This window comes from Carettochelys insculpta, chromosome 7 (genome assembly GCF_033958435.1).
Source record: "Carettochelys insculpta isolate YL-2023 chromosome 7, ASM3395843v1, whole genome shotgun sequence".
Lineage (NCBI taxonomy): Eukaryota > Metazoa > Chordata > Testudines > Carettochelyidae > Carettochelys > Carettochelys insculpta.
In genome coordinates, this window is record NC_134143.1 from 30681910 (window position 1) to 30702764 (window position 20855).

General features: G+C 42.2%; 1 protein-coding gene across 1 annotated transcript in view; it reads left to right on the forward strand.

Moving 5' to 3' along the window:
• HK1 (hexokinase 1) overlaps positions 1 to 20855 on the forward strand; it is a 62618-nt gene that overhangs the window by 16769 nt on the left and 24994 nt on the right. The window contains exons 3-8 of the mRNA XM_075000242.1: positions 1568 to 1716; positions 12717 to 12836; positions 16091 to 16186; positions 17755 to 17854; positions 17945 to 18128; positions 20615 to 20770. Coding sequence (XP_074856343.1) covers positions 1568 to 1716; positions 12717 to 12836; positions 16091 to 16186; positions 17755 to 17854; positions 17945 to 18128; positions 20615 to 20770 — 805 coding nt within the window. The remainder of the gene's footprint in view (positions 1 to 1567; positions 1717 to 12716; positions 12837 to 16090; positions 16187 to 17754; positions 17855 to 17944; positions 18129 to 20614; positions 20771 to 20855) is intronic.

The following is a 20855-nucleotide window of genomic DNA, read 5'->3' on the forward strand; positions in this document are numbered from 1 at the left end:
ATATGCCAGTCTCCCTAGCATGACTAGGTCACACCCATAAGGCCTTTTGAACTGTTCTTGGACAGGAAAAAAAAAAGTGAATGTTGTCCATGCATAGAATGCATTTAGGTGCACCAAGGCAGGTATGAATGTGCACAGTGGGTGGCTGTGGGCACTCTGCTAATCAGCTGGTGGCACCTGAATCTGTCTTGGGTGGCAGCCCCAGCACCCTGCTTACAGGGAACGGGGCTCTTGAGGTAAATGATCAACTGATTTTGCTTTAAAGTTTTGAAGCCCATCTTCTCTCTTGAGAGAGTGAGAGTTGGAAATGCCCTTTTATTTTTTCTCGCTCAGAGGAGGAGATAATTGTAGGCAGCTCTGTGTCAGATTTCAGATGTTACAAATTTTGAGCTCGTCTTGTGACAGTACAGATTTGTTGAGACAGGATCTTAGTATTTCTCTCTCTCTCACATCTATTCCTTTGTAGAGTTCACCTGAAGTTTAGCTTCCATTAATAAAACTTTTGGTTTATAGTTAACTGTGTTCCCATGTAAATGGTGTAATTTGTTTTTTTTTCCTTCTTAAGACTAAATTGTATCTAGATCCACCAAAACTTCAGAGTTACCCCAGAAATACTTTAGGTCTCACTGGAAAGACTCTTCTTAGTTTGTGCCCTTCTCCCCTAGAAACACTTTTTAATCTTCCATGCACTAGGATTCCAGTCCATCCAAGATTGCAGTGTTGCTCCTCAGATCTTCCTCGATGAAGTTGCTGAATCAGCTTAGTCGTGATGCCTGATAATGGAGCAGTTACCAGACCTTCCTCTGGATATGCCACACTATTATCTTTACACTACTGATCAGTGTGGCTGTTTCACCAATCTTAGGTTAAAAACAACAAGAAGTCCTGTGGCACCTTATAGGCTAATAGATATTTTGGAGCATAAGCTTTCGTGGGCAAAGACCTGCTTCATCAGATGCATGAGTGGTCTTTGCCCATGGAAGCTTATGCTCCAAAATATCTGTTAGCCTATAAGGTCCCACAGGACTTGTTGTTTTTGAAGATACAGACTAACACGGCTACCTCTCTCATGCTAATCTTAGATTGAATTACAGTTTGAACCTCTCTAATCCAGAACAGACTTGTCTGGCAACATTGGTGATCTGGTTAGGTGGATGACCTCTTACCATGAATACAGCCAAGTTTCCTATGGTCCTATCAAGTTTGTGTCCAGCCATCAGTCTTGGCTCTCGGTTGTTTGTGCTGCCACATAGCTGAAATTTACCCCAAATGTCTTCTAGAAATCCAATAAGCAGTGACGGTGTTGGTAATGCTACTAGACAATCTTGACCTTTTCTGGTTTGACAGATTCTCTCGTTTGGCACCAGTCAGATCCTGAGGGTGCAGGATGAGAGGTTCAACCTGTACAGGGAATTAGCTTGACGTACTGTGCATAGACATGCTATAGCTAGAACTTATTTGTATACACAATTACATTTATTTGTGCTTTCTATTTAACATAGCTTGATGTTTCATGGATCAGAACCATTCAGCAATTTTAATTACTTGTATCTTGTCTCCCAAACAGAGAAAGGAGATTTCATAGCATTGGATCTTGGTGGATCTTATTTTCGAATTCTGCGAGTGAAGGTGTCTCATGAGAAAAAGCAGACAGTACAAATGGAAACTGAGATTTATAACACACCAGAAGATATCATACATGGAAGTGGAACACGGGTAGGTTTTTTTCCTCAGGGATACTTATATAAATACTAGATGTTTTATACATTAACATTTTGAGGAAGTGTAGGAAGAAGAATCTTATTAATGCTTTAATATTCAAAGCTGTATACTGAACTCTGTAATACTTACTGATATTAAGCCTTGGTAATTAGTAAGTAAACTAGAATGCAGCCCTTGTTGCACAAGTAACCTCCTGCTGAGTTCTTATGTACCGTTTTACCTCTCCCTCAACCCCGCTTTGTAGGGCTTTGTTTCCAACCACACACACACACCTGCCCCTTAGCCACCATGATCTTACCATGTCCTCAATGAAATGGTCTGGAGACGTAGCTTCTTTTCTACAGAAGTTGATTCATAGTCATCCTGAAGAAGCCAGAAGTGGCCTTGGAAAATAAAACTTGCAGTGATTGTGAAATAGACACCCATTCATTGTATGTGTCTGTATGTTGTGTCACATTTAAAAATTGTATCTAAATTTTGACCAGGCAACATGACTGGGGATGAAAAGGTCAGTGTGATGCACAGGAGGAAATGAACAAAGCAGGACCTTATCCTGCAGCAGCTAGAGAGGCCCAGAAGAGTGAGCCCAAGCAGCTGCTGATAGAAAGTGGAGCTAGTTGTAATGGCCAAGTATACTCCAACACCGGAAAGTAGACCTAGGAGTGGTGGCAAAGCATGCTCCAACACAGGAACCAGGACTCGTCAGGGCTCCTGTCATTAGTAAAGGAGCCGACAGATATGCTCTAAGTCATGTTGGAACTGCAGAGGGCCACACACCACAGAATGCACAGTTATGTGGCCTTCTTACCTTGTTGCCCAACTTCCCCTTGTTCGGGGCCCCGAATGCTAGCAGGGAGGGAAAGGAGCAAGGACAGTCTCACAGTCCATCTCCAGGATCTCTCCACACTGCTAAAGGCTCGCATTCCTCCCCACATGTTGGCAGGATTCCCTTTCTTTTTCCCATTCCTTAACCCTCACCCCCCAAATAAAGTGCTGTAGAGAAAATCACAGTGTCATTTACTGGTTAACATGGAGTGTGGTGTGCAGTTGGAGGTGCTTTCATAAAGGTCAAGCATACGTCATTATGGAGTGTGTGGGTGGTATCACAGTAGTTAAATGCAGCAGATTCAGGTGGCTGTCTGCTTATTCATACAGCTATTTTTCAAAGCATCCCTGACTTTTGTAGCATCTGTCTGTGGATTGCTGATTGCCCTTGTGTCCAGCTGTGCATAAGCACTGCCCAGGGCATCTACCTCTGCCACCCAAGCTGGCATGAAATTTGCCCCCTTTGATTAGCAAATGTTATGAAGAGTACAGCACACAGAAATCATGGCAGGGATGTTGGCTTTGCAGAGGTCCAAATGGGTCAGAAGGCACTTGAATCTGGGTTTTAAACAGCCAAAGGCACATTCCACGGCCGTTCTGCACTTGCTCAGCCTGTAGTTGAAGTGCTCTTTGCTGTGGTTCAGAATATCTGTGTATGGCTTCATGAACCAAAGGAGCAGAGGGTAAGCAGGTTTGCCCAGTATCACTGTGGGCATATCCATGGCTCCAATCTTGATTTTCTGGTCTGGGAAGAAAGTCCTGTCCTGGAGCTTTCTGTACAGATCTGAATTTCTAAAGATGCATGCATTGTATACCTTTCCCAGCCATCCCACGTAGATATTGGTGAAATGACCTTTGTGATCCACCAACGCCTGCAACATCATAGAGAGAGACCCCTTGTGGTTTATATACTCTGAAGCCAGGTTGTCTGGTGCCAGGATGGAGATGTTCATTCCCTCTATGGCCCCACCACAGTTAGGAAACCTGATGGCAGCAAAGCTGTCCACTATGTCCTGTACATTTCCCAGAGTCACAATCTTTCACAGCAGCTGGGCATTGATTGCCTTGACTACCTGGTCACCCCACTGTGGAGCTGGCCACTGACTGGTAGCTGTCGAGCATTGCAGACTTTCACAGAGCACTTGCTGCTTGCTTGTGAACTGTCAAAGCAGGTCTCATTTTGGTATCTCCAGGTGGGGCGGGGGGGGGGGGCGGTAAATAACATGTGGAAGCTGTTGCACAAGCAGAAGTTCTGCAGCCAATGCTGGTTGTCCCAGACCTAGCACTCAACTGCATGCAATGCACGCAGGTGTGCATTCCTGGTCTCCAGTTCTTCAGTGTCGTCTGAATCAATGTCTGCATCCACCTCATCCTCCCACTCACATTGACTAATAAAACAGTGCATGATGCTTTGGGTAGTGGTCATAACACACTGTGCAATGGCTCTAAGCTGTTCAGGATCCATGCTAGTGCCATGTGCCTGTGTGAGCCAGGGCAGGCTTTGGAAAAATGGGGTGAATTTCCTCGGGTCCTTGGAAGACAAATGGCAGGGGGTGGAGTGAGAGGATAATCACTTTGGGATGATGACATCAGACACCCATAAGCACTTGTGGCATGTTTTTTCCCCAAAACACACTGGCACAAAAACCTAGAATGCAACAGGGCAGCAAGCACTGTGGGATAGGTACCCCGATGCATTGCTGAGACAGTCAAACCTCACTAAGGCAATGGGGAGACGTTGACTGAGTGGATGCTTATCTTTTGACTTTATAAAAATCTAGTGGTAAAAAGTTGATTTCAATAAATTTGACTTCATTTTGTAGTGTAGATGTAGCCTTAGTCTCTTGTGTTCTTAGCATTCCAGATTTGGCTATGGAGAGACATTTACCTTTTCCTAAGTGGTCAGGAAACAGATTTCAGAAAATATTTTATATACATACATGCTCTGCTCCAGTGTGAAATGCTTTATGGGATTATAATTGTTGGGCAGATACAATTTTTCCTGCCTCTTAAATTTCTTAGTAAGATTAGGAGCCATTGAAGAAAGTGAAGTATTGTGAGTATTTAGAAATTTCAAAGACATTTTTTCAAAAAAATGAAAAAATTGGTTGTGAAGGAATCTCCACCCTTAATGTATTTTGACAGATCTGGTGACTGTTCATACATAGTTACAGAATCATCTGACTATGACTGAAATGACTGGGATTAATGTATATAACAAGTGCAGCCATATTTGAACAATACTATTAATATTACAGCCCTCTGAAAAATTATGTTTTATTGCTTTGGCTAGATTTAATAGGTAGGGATTTATCTAAAATATATACTTTAATTTTCATTTATGTTTTACAGCTTAAAATGTTACAATTTTTGGAAGAATGGGGTTCAAAGTGGCGGGAGTTTTCTGGTGTAGAGGTATTGAGAGAAGGTGATAATCCTGTGGACAATTGGCAGTATACATTTGACACGAGCAACACTACTCTCTCATCATGGTCCCCAGACTTGATGGTGGTGCTGCCATTCTCTTGACTGCCAACGCCATATTATGTAGGTAGCTGTTTTTTATTTTTAACAGAACAGTGACAAAAAAAACCCAAAATGAAACAAAACATAAAACCCCAAAACAAACCCACTTACTGGGTGTGTGATCAGGTGGGTGGCTTTTCCCATCTTGGAGAGAACTAGTTGTGCTAACTCTGATCAGATCAAGTTAGTGTGCACTTTAGAAAAGAGTGTAACCATGGTATCATGAGTGGTGGGAGGGCCTCACTGCTCAAGTACATGATTAATGGATTGGGTGGGTATGTACTTGAAGTGGCTAGCTCCTCCTGCCAGTCACTCCCCTGCAGGTGTGCTCTTTTTTTGAAAGCTAGCTTGATCAGATGTCTCCATGACTGGGAATTTACACTTGCAGCTTAATGGGTAGACATACCTCTAGAGAGCCCAATGGGAATTGCTAGATACTGAACAAACACTCAGGCTGTGTCTACATGTACATGTAAATTTGAAGATACAGGTCCTCTTTTGAAAGAATGCAGGGAGCACCTACAAGTACAATGTGTTCTTTAGGGGAGTTGAGGGCAGAAGAAGCACTAACTCTGTTTTCTTATTACTTGGGATAGTGGTGTGTGCAATGAGCAGGTTAAGGCCTGTTTTAAATATGATTTTAGAAAAGTAAATCGTAAGATAAACAATGTAAATATTAGATGCCTCTCCATATATTAGACACTAGCAGCCTGGGCTTAAAACTAAAAGGAATCTTAAAGAAGGCTTTAAACTGGTAAGAGAGGTAGGAATACAGCTTGCACCTCTCAAATCTGATTCCTCTCTTGTCTGGCAGCATCTGTGGTCCAACAGGCCCACATATGTTCCAGGACGAGAGATTACCCGGCTGGTGCAGGAGGCCCAGTGGGGTCAGGAGCCAGAGCCCCTGCCTGCCCCACGACAGTGTGGAGGGGCAGCCTCTTTGAGCCCAGGCTGGGTCTGGAGTGCTGGGGGAGGAAAGCTGGGGCCTTCAGCTGCAGCATCCCAGAGTGCAGGGCTATCAGGGTGCACAAGTCCAGGACCTCCCCTCATCTGGCAAATTCTCTTGTTTGGGACCTTTCAGGTCCTGAATATGCCAGATAAGGGAGATGCAACCTGTATTAGAAATAAAATGGAAAGGTTATCAGACTTTAGGTCAGTTTAATTAGTTCTTGTGTGACAGAACAAAAACATGAGTAAAATTTTCAGTGGTTCTATGTTAGTTGCAGAATTTGTGCTATACTTGTACAAGGGCATCTGAGGCAACTGATAAGCATTCAGGTGGTTAATGATTAATGCTTTTGACTGGTTCTAATGCTAATGTTTCCTTTTAAATTTGTGAACCAGTTATCACAATTAGCTGATTAGCTGTTCTGTTGACCTACTGATCAAGATAGGTTACTCATGCTCTTTTTGAGCAACCTGCATTGTTAACCTCAAAGATTTATACCCTTATATCCCATTTGGATTAGTGGAGGACTTTTGAATTACAACTTCATGTCTAGCAGCACTTTATTTTGAGTTTTTCTACATTAGTGTATTCAGACTTTTATCTTCCCACTCTTGTCAGATACCAACATATTTTGCCTTTTTTAAGTCCATTTCAGGGGTAAAACTCCAGTTGGCTTCAGTTGTGCAGCATCATGCAGAGTGTTTCTGGAAAATCTTCCAATTTAGTCTAAAGAGCTAGAGCTAATTTAAGACTTAATTTCTGAAATTATCTTTGTACTCTACATCCTATTAAAATAGGTTTCAAGTCTGATCAGTGCACATTTAGCTGATTTTCCCCCCTCCCCCATTAAAACTTTACTACTAGTTTCCTGACTCTATCAGATGTCTAGGTTCCTTTCAATTAGACATTAACCCTTAAAGAGAGTACTGTTTTTTCTGTTGTTTTTTTTTTTTGCAGGGTTCCAGCCAAACGAATCAGTAAAAAGACTTGTGTATGAGTCACAGTGGTATTTCAAAAAAAGCATAAAACTTGTTGGAAATAAAGATGATAGCCAAATCGTATCTCTCACTTAGCCTAACAATCCATTCCTGTCTCCTACAATTTGCTATGAGAACAAAAAAGCAGTCCAGTAGCACTTTAAAGACTAACAAAATAATTTATTAGGTGGTGAGCTTTCCTGTGGTGGTGCTACTGGACTGCTTTTTTTGTTTCGGTAGTATATAGACTAGCACAGCTATCTCTCTGTTACTACAATTTGCTAGTTAACTTTTTTTTTTTTTAAATCTGGTAATCCTGTACATCATAAATTAAAGACGCTCCTGGCTGTGCTTTCATAGTCACGAAAACATAGCTCATTCATTCACTTGATTTGCTTGTCTAGCTTTTATGTAGTAAAATATCTCTTACAGTCTAATGTCAGTAGGACTCACCAAGATGTGCTCTGAGTCCTCATTGGTGCACATTATGGTTCCAGTTCACGCAGGCATTGAGTGAGAATGAGTAGTTTAGCAGTCTAATTGCCATATGTGATAGTCACAGGGGTAGCTGTGTTGGCCTTTATCTTCACAGAATAAAAAAAATCAGTCTTGTAGCACTTTAAAGACTAACAAAATAATCTATTCGGTGATGAGCTTTCATGGGACAGACCCACCACTTTAGGTCTGGAAAATTCTGATAAATGATAATTGAGATGAAGAGAAGTTACCAGACAGATAATAAAAAATGAAATAAAAGCTCATGACTGGGGCAGAAGTGGGGGAACAGGAGGAAGAAAACTACTTTCTACAAGTGTCTATTAAGTGTGTTGCCTGGGATCACTACAAATATCAAAGATGGGGACACTGTCCTTGCAATGTGTAAGGTAATTGAGATCTTTGTGTCGGAGATGTAAAGTGTCAAACTTGAGAACAAGCTTCAATTGAGATGTTTCCCTTTGTAATCTGGTATTAAAGTCTTTCTGTTTTAGAATGCAGGCTTTTAAGTTTTGAATGCTGTGCCCTGCTAGGCTGAAATACTTGCTGACAGGTTTATGTGTATTCAGAGTCTTAATATCTGATTTGTGTCCATTGATTCTTTGGCTAGTGATTGTCTAGTTTTTCTAATGTACATAGCAGAGGGACATTGGTGGAAGTACAGGAACGAGAGCTCCTGATCATGTAACTGACATGGTTAGGTCCAGTGATGGGTGTTGCAAGCAAAAATTCCAGGATTAGTATTTCTGTGGTGTGGCGCATGCTTGCTAGTTAGGTGGTTGCCTGTAGGAAAGGACAGGTCTGTCACTCAGGGCCCTTAAGTGTGCATCATCATGTTCCAGTATAGGTTGTAGATAATGCACTGGTGGGGTTTGAGTTGGGGGCTATAAGTGATAATGAGGTGTTCTGTTGTTAACCTTCTTGGGTCTGTCTAGAAGTAGCTGGTTTTTGGGTATTCATCTGGCCTTGTCAATCTTTTTAAACTTCTTCTGGTGGTAATTAAGTTTTGTGAATGCCTGATAGAGATCTTGAAGTTTTTGGTCAGTAGAATTGGAGCAGATGCAGTTGTCTCTCTAACGGCTGAATTATAAACAATGGATTGTGTGATGTGTCCTGGATGGAAGCTGGATGTATGTATGTAAGAGTAGTGGTCAGTGGGTTTCTGGTAGAGAGTGGTATTGGTCTGACCATCAGTGATTTGTGCTGTGGTGTCCAGGAAATAGATCTCTTGTGTGGAATGGACAAGTCTGTGATAGATGGTGGGATACAGGTTGTTGAAGTCCCTGTGGATTTCTTCGAGTCTCTTTACCGTGGGTCCAAATGATATAAAGATATCGTCAAAGTAACATCAGTAAAGGAGGAGTAAGAGGAGAAGGGAACTTAGGAAACATTGTTATTCTAAGTCAGCCATAAAAACGTTAGCATAAGTATTTTTCTTCCTTCTTTTTTCCCCTCCTTCTGTCCTATGTAGCTGATTCATCAGTTGTTTCATTTTTTGTATGTTTCTGTTAAATGATAACTGAGATGAAGAGACTTTTTTCAGAATTTTCCAGGTCTGAAGAAGTGGGTCTGTCCCATGAAAGGTCATCACTTAATAAATTATTTTGTTAGTCTTCTAAAGTGTTACAGGACTGCAGTTTTGTTTTGTCATCATATATGTCTGTACTTATTGGACTTATCTGTTCAAAGCCTGTCAGGTTGGCCTTCATCTTCTCCAAGGCAATGCACTGAGTTCCACTAGCTCACTGCGTACAGCTGGGGACCTTTCTGAATTAGAATTTAACAATCGGTCTGGTGGCCATGGCAGCTTGCCAGAAAGCAAGAGTTTGTGTCAGTGTCCTTGGTTAAATTTTCTTCTTCTTGTACTGTAATTTTAATGTCTCTTGGTTGGTTCTTCACCTGCCTATCATGTTTAAGTGTAGTAAGGACTATATTTTAGTGGCTCTGCTGTCCCGCCATACAGCTGGCTCCACTTCGTTCTGCTGCCCCCACCCTCCCACTGCATCTCCAGCCCTGGACTCCCTTATCTGCGACCCATCCATGGCCCCTGCTGGGCTGACACCAGCCTCAGCCATGCCCAGGCTCCAGGCCCAGCCCCAGCCCCATCCTCACCTGGGCTGCTGGCGCATCCCAGGACTTGTGGAGGTTGGTTCCAGCCTTGACTAGGCTGCCTGGCATGGCTCTAGCCCTGCAGAGGTTGGCTGCTGTCTCCAGCTGGGACACAAGCCTTATCACGTCGGTCCGCCTTGCCCAGGGCTGCTGCTAGCCCCCTGTCATCAGCTCTGCTTGGCCCTCCCTCTACTAGCCTCCCAACCCGGAGCTCTCTGGCCAGTTAATATCTGTGGCCCTATTGGGCCTTGGATGTTGCCGGACCAGAGAATCCCAGTTTTGAGAGGTGCAAGTTGTGTAATCTTCTGGTAGAAAGAGAGAGACTTGTTGCAGGATTAACATTCTTGGGCATTATAAGTCAGTCTGAGGTACAGCTAGCCTTATCTACTGATAGAAGTGCATGGGGTGTTGTACATTTTAGTCCAAGGGGCTTGTGTCAGCCTTATGGTGTGCTTTGTGTATTGCTATATCCATAGTCAGTCACTGGCTGGTACAATGTTTTTTAGTAGATTGTGTGTTTAGATGGAGGTGTTGTAGTAACTGAGGAGAATGATCTCACAGATTTACCATGTGTAGTTTCTGATATCAGAAAACCCAGAAGCTAACAGTCGCAGAAGCCACAAAATTCAGTAGGTAAAGCCAAGGGGGGATGGAGATGACATTGGCAAGTGTCTTCTGCTATAACCTAGAGAGAAGAAAAAAGGCGGGAGAGAGTGGAGGGGGAGATCAAGCAGCTCAGTGCAAGTTACCTTTGCCATCATCCTGATTGACGGTACACCTCTTAGCCAACCTCTCAGCACATCTATCAGCGTTCCCTCTATTTTTTTTTTCCTTCCCTGAGTGGAATTAATTTTATCATGTCCACCAATGTGCAGGTGCTGTGTGATACATCACCTTCATATTCCATGTAGCAAGAGTGAGGCCATGGGGTTCTGCGTGTGGGAGGGGGTCACGGCTTTGGTATTGGATAGTGGTGCAGGAGTGTGGGGGCTCCAGCTAGGAGTACAGGTTCAAGGGTAGTGCTGGGGTTAAAGGGCTCAGGGCTGAGGTTGAGGTGCAAGACCTCTGGCTTGGGATGCAGGCTGTAGCATGGGCCTGTGAATGAGGAGCTTGGGGTGTAGCTGGGGGGCTCCAGGTTTAGGGTTCAGGGTGGGGGAGTTGGCATGTAGGAGGGGGTGTGGGTTTTGGCATGGGACTGGGGATGAGATGGGCTGGGCGCTCAAGATGGGGCAGAAGATTGGGGTTTGGGTTTACCTGGGCAGCTCTCTGCTGGGGATGTGAGGAGGGGCCCCTTTCCCTGACTGTAGCAGTTGTAGGATTAGGGGGAAAGATCTCTTCCCCACTGTAGCTCTGAGCTCCCCTGCATGGGGCTTAACGGAAAGAACATGATCACAGAATTTAGGGGGAACTTAGCCATTTCCTCTTATTTTTACTGTTTCTTCAGGGACAAACTTACCTGGATATTCATTTCTGATGTCCTGCATCCTGCCAGCATGGTTAGTAGCCCTATGGCTGTCGTGCCAGCTGCTGAGCTATTGGTATTAGATCTACATTTGCTTGTTGATATCATTGCTGTTGTAGAAAATGACATTTGAACCAATAACATCCATACTAGCCTCTGTAACTGAAAGGATCAGTCAATTATTTCAGCATACAGGTAGGGTTTGGCCAACTCTAGTGCTCTGGACTTTCTTGATAGGCGTCCGCTGAAAATGAGATCTGTTTTAAAAGATGGAGCTTTGGTGACTGGCCTGATTTGCAGCACAGGGAGTGGTTGTAGGGGTATGCTCAAGCCAGACTGGAACTGCAGTGCCTTTTTGTTTTGAACACGCTGTGAAGCACTTTGGCACTTACTGATTTGAGATTGTAGTGTTAAATTACCAGAGTAAGAACCCCAGTAAATGGGGGGAAAAGGGGGTTTTTTAGATTTGCCTACCCTGGTATCTTGTCTTGCTATGCTGTCCTGGTTCTCCTCTTTGCAGTAATGCTGTTGTGTTTGTCACTGTTTTATAATACCTAAGCTGCTACAGGACTGGAGATATAGTAAGCTCAAAAATGTACCCTGCCTGTGTAGTTTGGCATTTTAAAATTGATAAGCTGTTTCCATCATAGTTTGTCCTTTGGATCATGTACTATATCTAAAAATCTTTTGCTTTTTTAAAAAAATGGTTAGAAGATATTAGTCAAAAGTTCAATCCTGCATGGTTCTGGTCTTTTTCGGGCTCAGTCCAGCAAATTTCAAAGAACTTGGGTAGTTATATTTAAATTAAGGATGTGAATAATTTCAATAACGTTTACCTTGTGTTGGTTTTCTGGATTGGCTTCTTGTGTTGATTTTCTGGATTGGCTGCTTGTGTGATCAAAAGCCAAGTAACAAGTTCTTTCATATATAAGCATTTTCCTAGTAAATTTGTTAATAACCTTTAAAAGAAACTGATTTTTTTTTTGTCTCCCCAAATTAATAGATCTGTTATAATATACAGAAAATTTACATATCCAATAGCCCTGGGACTTGGAGGTTACCAGATAGTCAAATATTCTGGATAACAGCGAGGTATACCTAGTAATATATAACACTAAAGAAACAGATGATTAGATATTAAGAAACAAAAATGTATTCAAGAGTACTTTATTTACCATGGCAGTAGTATTGTATACTGTAAACTTATACTGTATTTGCTGTATTTAGTTGTATTTACTTTCACTATACTGTACTTATGGAAGGTGTAACTAAAACTTGCTTATGGTTAAAATGCTGGTTATCTGAGACTTCTGGATAATAGAATGCTGGATATGAAAGAGTTTACTGTACTAGAAGGGCAAATACCATCATCCTAGGTTTTGCATTTTACCATGGTTGTGAAAATAAAAGTTAAGTAAAATTCCATAAACAAATAACTTCTTTTCCTTATTCATTTTGAAGTGTTTGTTGCCTTAATTTTAAAGCGTTACCAATTCTGAATGACACATGAAATGTCTTTAAATTAGAAATTGCTTGTTTATAATGGTCTCTCTAATTCTTTGTAATCTCTCCTGTGCGGGTGAAGACGTACATGTTTTTGAAATGGTCTTTATGACTATATTGTCATTTTGTGCTTCTCTTTTTCTTACAGCTCTTTGATCATGTTGCTGAATGCCTGGGAGACTTCATGGAGAAGCAACAAATTAAGGACAAGAAATTACCAGTTGGCTTTACATTTTCTTTCCCATGTAGACAATCCAAGCTAGATGAGGTAAGAATGCTTTAGAATTTTTTAAATGTACAGAAGAAACACAATGGTATTTAACTCTTCTCTGCCCTCCTCCCTGTCAGCAAACAGGCAGTATTTCAGTGGGCCTGATTTCCAGTGTAAGAATCAGTTGTTCATCTCAAAATTATTTAAAAATGCTTTTTAAAAAATGAATAGTTTTTTTGCTATTTTGTGTTAATAGGGTTGAATGAGAATGCTCTAACAAAGTAAAGTACAATGTATGGTTTATAATTTTGAGAGGTGGTGAGCATCCTTCACTCATTGAGCAAAAATGGGAGTTTAAGGTGCTTAGTCATGTCCAGAATCACTACACTATGTTGAATAAACACTATTTGCGATGGCTTGAAAAACAAACATGGCTACAAAATGAAATCTGTCTGGCTGTATTTTTACTCTGAATGCAAAATGATCGTTTGTGAATCCTTCTACTGCAGAGTGCGCTGTAGTACTGTATTTCTGCATTATTGCCCTTCTTTTACTTCACATAACTAGACTGACTCAATGCCATGCTATTACAGTATTGCTATAGAAACTATGTACTAATGCCAATGTACTAAGAAGCAATAAGTGTGCACATATTGGACGTATTTTAAACATGGCATTGGTACTAGTTCTACAGGCCGAAATTTTATGGTAAACACAACAAATCACATCTGATTACATCCCTTATGGGTGTACAGGTGGCAGGAAAAATTTGTAGTATAGACCTCAGTGTGTAACACTGGGCAAGTCATTTACCCATTCTGTGTGGGTGTCCCCTTGCAGGGCTGTCATCAGGTTGGTCATGAATGCTCATAAAATGCAATGAGGTCTTTGCGTGGAATTTACTCTAGCAGCGTATGGCATCTACTCTTCATATTCATTCTGCGTTTCATGTTGCAGAACCACCTCTGTGGTGGCAGGCAGATGATCATTTTATTCTCTGGGTTTAGGTGTAATCAGAAGGTCCAGAAGGAATATATTTTTCCAAACAAAGCCCTTTTAATGAGAGCAGCCTTCAAGGAGTTTATAGAGTTCAAACAGCAGCTGGAAGCCTATCAATAAAAGAAGCAGCTGCATCAAGCTGGAGCCTATGTCAGTCATGAAATGAGAATTAGAAGCAGGCATGCGACTGAAGAGTCCCAGGGATACTGTCTGTGCTTGAGAAATGTCAACTGCGTATTGTATGCCAATTCCTGCGAAAGACTGAATAAAATGGATAGTTAAGCTGTAAGAATATATAACAGGCCTGTATGCAGGAATTTGTGTGTATGTGTGTGTGCATTTATACCTGTGTGCATGCTCATTGTGTAAGTGTGGGAAACTTCCCCTCCCCCAGCAGGCCCTGCTCTTCTCTCCTCACCCCTGGCTCAGCCCACTCCTCTCCAGCCAGTCTAGCCGTGCTCCTCACCCCCAGCATCCTTGCTGCTGGTGCCCATGCCTGTGCACTCTGGGGCCTCTGCTTCCCTACCCCTCTCCACCCCTTCTGACCTGTCCTTTGCACCGGGGTCCTGGCTGCGATGCACTTGGGGCTCTCCCAGGCAAAATGGACTAGTTCAGAATTGGAGTACCCATGCTGAAGAGCATATACTTGCAGGCAGTAGTCTTGCATTGGAATAGGCAAGGCTGGACTGTTGTGCTCACATAGCCTACTGGCTCACAGCCTACTGACTTCTCTTCTGGAGGATTTAGTAGCAGGGCGTGATGTTTTCTAGGGTCCTGAGACACCTCTCTGCTGATCATTGTAACCTTTGTGCATCCCTGTGCCCTCTGCCAATTGGCACCAGGAGGTCTCCTGGTCACACAGCATCCTTAATGGCTTCTAGGCAAGAGCAATTATTTAGGAGTTAGTGACAGTCTACATCATGCTGTGAAAAATGTGAAAGAGCTAATATTAGCAGAGCCGCTATATATGACAAACCTTTCTCCTGTGTCTGCTGGAATAAATATTGTCCAAATTTGAGGGGAGAAAAATGTTATGTTCCAAAAGAGTTTATAGAAAGAAATGGTTGGTAGGTAGCTTTTAAGAGGAGACCCTTGCTGACATTCAGGAGTATTAGCTTGCGGGCCATTTGTAGATTTGTATTTTAGCTCCTGGGTAGGCATTGAGACTCTCTGGTGTAGCTGGTGATGTTCCAAAAGCCTGGATGGGTGGATAGCTTGGGGGCGGGGTGTGTGTGTGTGTGTGTGTGTGTGTGTGTGTGAGAGAGAGAGAGAGAGAGAGAGAGAGGAAATAAACAGTGTTAGTTTGTATTTTCTCTTTTCTTGATAGTAGCGTTTTGTCGTCTTTCCTTTTTTCATTATTATTTATTCACCAGTTGCCCCAAAATGAGCTCGGCTCCATCCAGATGCAAAAAAATTTCCCTTTGCTCTGGAGAGCTCACAGCTTAATTAACACAGTTGCCAACAGGGTGATGGGTGAGGGAATGCAATGCAAGGGTGAGTGATTATTTATTTCCTATTTGTTACTTTATACCAACCCTAGCTGTCACTGCCTTGATTATTTAGTGAGCCTAGACAATTTTCTCTTATTCAGTAATTTAACTCTTACATTTGGATAACTGTAATCTGTTTATGCCTTACTTTTGCATAATTCTATTTTTATTATTTTTATTTTGTTTAACCTTGGCCTTTGGTCATATTTTTATTCCTCTTAAGTTCATTCCTTTTCAGTCTTTAAATTATTTTAACCATTATTATTTTAACTTTATTTCTAAGTATCCCTAGCATGTTTTAAATAATTTATATAGTTGTCATTTTCTAAAAATTTATACTTGATCTTTGCATATTTAGCTTTACAAAAATACTTTAGCCCATTACCTTTGTAAAAATTGGTTTTAGCGCCTGCCACATTTCTAATATTTCAGCCCTTTAACACTAGCTTTCCAGTTGCAAGATGCCCACCTGCCTCTCTCCCTCCTGATGTAAATCAGTGATGATGAATGCAGACCAGATCGATTCCTCAGATCACCTTTCTTGTTACATGACATTACTTAAATCTCATTCTACTTCCAGTCATGCCTACATGGTGAACTCTTTGGTGAAGAACTTTCCCCATTTTTTTTCAACTACCTGTAGCAAGAAACAAAGATTGCCAGCCACATCAGATTAAGATGGCATTGTGGGTAAAATGATTGATCATCCAAACCCAGGGGTTTTAGCGTCATTTGAAGTGCTAAAGTTTTGTTTTAGAGAAAATGGTGATCTTTGTGGGTTTGGTTTTATATTGTATTTAATGTTACTCTCCTTTTTATTAGGGTATTCTGATAACCTGGACAAAACGCTTCAAAGCAAGTGGAGTTGAGGGAGCAGATGTAGTCAAGCTACTAAACAAGGCAATCAAGAAACGTGGGGTAAATTTGTTTGTCTTTTATATGCATACTAGAAGTTTTTTCCTGGGGTTGCTTGGGTCCTTAACTCAATGAATTTTTGTTTTACTTCATTTAAATTCTTGCTGTGGGGTAGGGCTGAGGGTGAAGAGTTTGGTAGGCAGGCTGCCTTGGAGAGAGAGGACTACCGCAGCCTTCTTTCTCTGCAACAGTTAGGGGCCAAGTGAAAATCACCTCTCCATGGCCACTGCAGCTCCAGTGGGCATAGCCAGGGAAGGCGTGCATGTGTTTCAGCTCCTCCCACCCCGCAACACTGTGCCTAAGCCTGGCTGGGGCAGGTCCTAGTTCGTCTTCCCCCTGGTCTCCCCAGCCAGAATGATGAGGAGTGCAGTAAACTGTGTACTTTCCCCTTAATGTTCCTGTATGAATTGGGGTGGAGGGAAAGTTTCAGTCCCTCCTACCTAACTACCTTCAGGGTGGGGCAGTCCTGGATTGGAGGTGGGCATGTCCCCAGCCAGCTCCTTTCACCTGCCTGGTGATTCTCTTTTCTTTATGGTTTTGTGATAAGCAGTCCCATTCCAGGCACATCAAGTAACAATTCCAGGCACATCAAGTAACAATTAAGTTACTGGATCTCACAATAATGAATTTGAAGGCACAAGCAAGTTTATCACTCATTAAACGTGAAATTACATATGTCACTATGCTAGCTGTAGTGATGTTACTGGTAGCTCAGCAAATTCTGTTCATGAGTAACTGCTTATACATGTGGCTGAGACAATCAGATGAACCTATTGATGTCCAAGTGTGACTTGGTTTGAAAATGGAATGCTCTGCTGAAACTGGACACTTAGTTACATTGTAGTAACAGAAAAACCTTTGGTATGCTGAGTTTTATCTTCACCAAGACATGCCACTATGTAATGTATTACTTATTCGGACTTTGGGGGAGATGATAAAACTCTCCAAATAAATTGATTAATGGAAATGCATTGATTTATGTAATTTTGTTAAATCCTTTGATTTTAATATTCACTGATTATGTACACACAAATCTTTTCTCAAAGTTAACACTAATTAACTAATTGTTTTCAGCTAATGCTAATCTTTACGTCATTCAGTAGGATTCTTGGAGATGCTCTGACTCTTCAAGAAAAACTAATCTAAACATTCTGTTGTAAAACAATTTGATCTTTGCATTATGTAGCTTTTCAGTCACTAGTGAATTTATATAAAGACAGAAATTTTGTTCCTTAGAAGTTACTGTTACTTATTCCTCACCTTGAACATTAATTTGTTGTTAGTGGTCTTTTAATCCGCTCCAAATAAACTTATCACCCACAAAAGGTTTGTGACTTCAGGTAGACAATAGGCTGGAAGAGTAGTTGATTTCTTAAGAGCAAAATTCTTCTGTACCAGCAAATACTGGGCTTGGGGTAATACAGAAATTGGTTGGTTATAAACAGAGTTGTCTTTAAAAAACAATGTTTTTCAGGGTTCTGTGAGTCACTGACACTTTACATTGATGTATCTAGTATTTTTTTTTTAAAGGAAAGTGTGTGATATAAGTAAAATTATTTTTTCTCCTTCAGGACTATGATGCAGACATCATGGCTGTTGTAAATGACACAGTAGGAACAATGATGACCTGTGGATTTGATGACCAGCGTTGTGAAGTTGGCTTGATTATAGGTGACATATGTTCCTCAGCTACAGTGGACATGCTACGTTTTGGTTTTGTTGGCTTGTTTTGATAATATCTGCTAGTATCTTTTCCTAAAGGAACTGGCACGAATGCCTGCTACATGGAAGAAATGAGGCATATTGATCTGGTGGAAGGTGATGAGGGAAGGATGTGCATTAACACTGAGTGGGGTGCCTTTGGAGATGATGGGTTACTAGAAGATATCAGAACTGAGTTTGACCGGGAGATTGACCGTGGCTCCCTTAATCCTGGAAAACAATTGTAAGTGAGAGTTTCATTTGCTTATTTTGTGACACAAAATGGTCAAGGCTGATCTCTAAACTGATAATACAGCAAGCTCTGCTGTGCTTTGTGCTGCAGTGATGCCAGGTCACTTACTGCTGTCTTGGCATGATAAGGTGTCCTATCATGGAGGGTAGAATAAGGCAGCCCTCCCCAGAAAGTTTCTGAGAAGGATTAAAGAGTACCTCGATGAGAGCTCTGTAGAGACGTGCTGGGAGGATTCTTGCTCCTTCTCCAGATATTAACAAACTTTTTCAGGGAGTTGCCGCTGCATGGACAGACTGGCTGCCAAAGTATTCCAGTTGCTCAGGACAGATCATACAGATTAAACCCAAGCTTCCAACCACTGTAACACAATTAAAAGATGAATTTACAAGAGGTGTCCTCTCTGCCATGATGGTCTGGCAACAATAGGTCCTGGGGTGGGATTGGTGTCAAAGTTAGAAAAACGTTGTGGCTGTTGGTGAGGTCAGATCTTCCACTTGCTTGCTGAGCCTTCTCCTCCTCATTTTCAATGCCCTGCTTTTTGCCAGAGGCTGCCTGAAGAGATGCTTGGGAGGTACCCAGGGACAATCTCAGTGTAGTGGTTGGGTCCACCTCCCCCACAATCCCATGCAGCTGCTCAGAGAAGTGGCATGTCTGCAGATCTGACCTGGACCGTTTGTCTCCTTGGCCTTCTCATACACTTGCCTGAACTCCTCCTTTATTTTCTTGTGGCGCTGCTGGGCTTGCCATGATGATCCAGCAGGTCCATTCTGTAGCCTATCATAAATGCCAGAGCCAGTGGAAGGTTCAAAATCAAAATGTTATGTTACTGAAGTATCTTCAGATTTACATTCTGAACTGTTTTTGAATCAGAAGAGAAATGAAGTTGATATTTAAAATGGAATTATTTGGTTACAATCATTACTGGGCCCTGACTGATGTCACTTAAAAATGATATTGTCCTCTGAAAAGGAAAGAAACTAGTGTGGTTGGTGGTATGGTCAGTCTTTTGACCCTATTTGTGCTTTGTCTGATGCAGAGCAGATAAGCAAATCGAGGACTTGAAACTAAGAAGCTTATAAAAATCTTATGTATATAAGTCAAGAAATTGTTTCCTTTATAAATGTTGTGACATTATTGGCTTGTTTTAGAGCTGTTACTTGATGACTCAAAAATTGTCACTATACCATGTGAATGGGGCATTTACATACATAACAGACCAGATTTTCAGCCAGGCCTATGTCCAGCTTTCCCTTTTAGCAAGACCAGTTCTGCTCGTACATGTATTTGCAGTGCAGGCCTTAGCACTAAGCATTGTAGCTCAAGCAGGTGACTTACAGAAGCAAATAGGTACCATATTTAACCATCTAAAGGATAAAATTTCATCCACAGTGATTTGCAGATGCATCTTGGGCTTCTCTAAGATTACTCTATATAATAAGGGCACTTTCCACTCATCTCAGTCCTGTGTCTGTTTCATATTTAAGTGGTGTTAATCACTAATACTGCCCATGTGGTACAGGTTGAACTTCTGTAGTTGGGCACCCTTGGGATCTGACCAGGGCTGAATGAGAAAATTTGCCGAGCCATGGGAGGTCAGTGCTGTGAACCCTTGATGTAATGGACAAATGGGGAAGGGGGGTGTCCATTAATGCTGAAAGTCCGTTTAAATGTGCAGATTTACTGTATTTGCTATAGTGTTATCCCTCCCCAGATAAGCTCCTCCAGCCCCCCCCCCCCCAATAGATGCTGGCAACTTGTCGGAGCTGCCACTGGAGCCACTGCCGTGGCCACTGCTGCTGGAGCTGCCACACGCTTCTCCCACCAGGGGTGCAGCATGTGTGCAAGTGCTCCCTGCCCACGTATGTGCCCAACCCGTGGTGAGAAGAGGAGCACATGGTGGCCCCAGCCATGGTGGGCGGCCCAGAGCCATGGCGGCTCCTCTGGTGGCTCCTCCAGCCATGGTGGGGGTCCCCAGAGCCACGGCAGCACTTCCAGCCATGCCAGTGGCAGCTCCACTGGCTTGGGTGGGGGTGGAGGACAGTCCTTTATCTGCTAAATTGGGGTCCAGTAAATCAAGGGTTTACTGTATTGACTGGCGGCTTTAGCAACACTTCCACTGCTTATTGGGCTTTTAGAAGACATTTAAGGGTAAATTAGAGCTAAGTAACAGTACAGAACACTGAGAGCCAGGACTGATGGCTATAAGCAGACTTTGAGATCATGGGAAACTTTGTCACACCATGATGAGTGGCCATCTGGCTAACTCAAGTCATGCCATATTATGGATGTTGCTGGATGAGAGAGTGCTGGATTAGAGAGGTTCAGCCTGTAGGAGACAGCAGAATATAGTTTCTCTTCTTACTAGAAAAGACGTAAGACAGAAGATGGTCACAGGCAACTTACACCTGAATGTTATGCCTGAATTTGTAAATTCACTGTGAAAACATTTAATCTGCATGTTCTTTTGGCTGTTACAGGTTTGAGAAGATGGTCAGTGGACTGTACATGGGTGAACTTGTCAGGCTGATCCTTGTGAAGATGGCCAAGGAAGGGCTACTGTTTGAGGGGCGAATCACTCCAGAGCTTTTAACCAAAGGAAAATTTGAAACAAAACACGTATCTGCCATAGAAAAGTGAGGAACGCTTTCCTTTCTTGTAAAGGCATCAGCATGAATGCAGTTTTGGGGCTGCCATTTCTTAATTGTTTGCTGCCCCTTT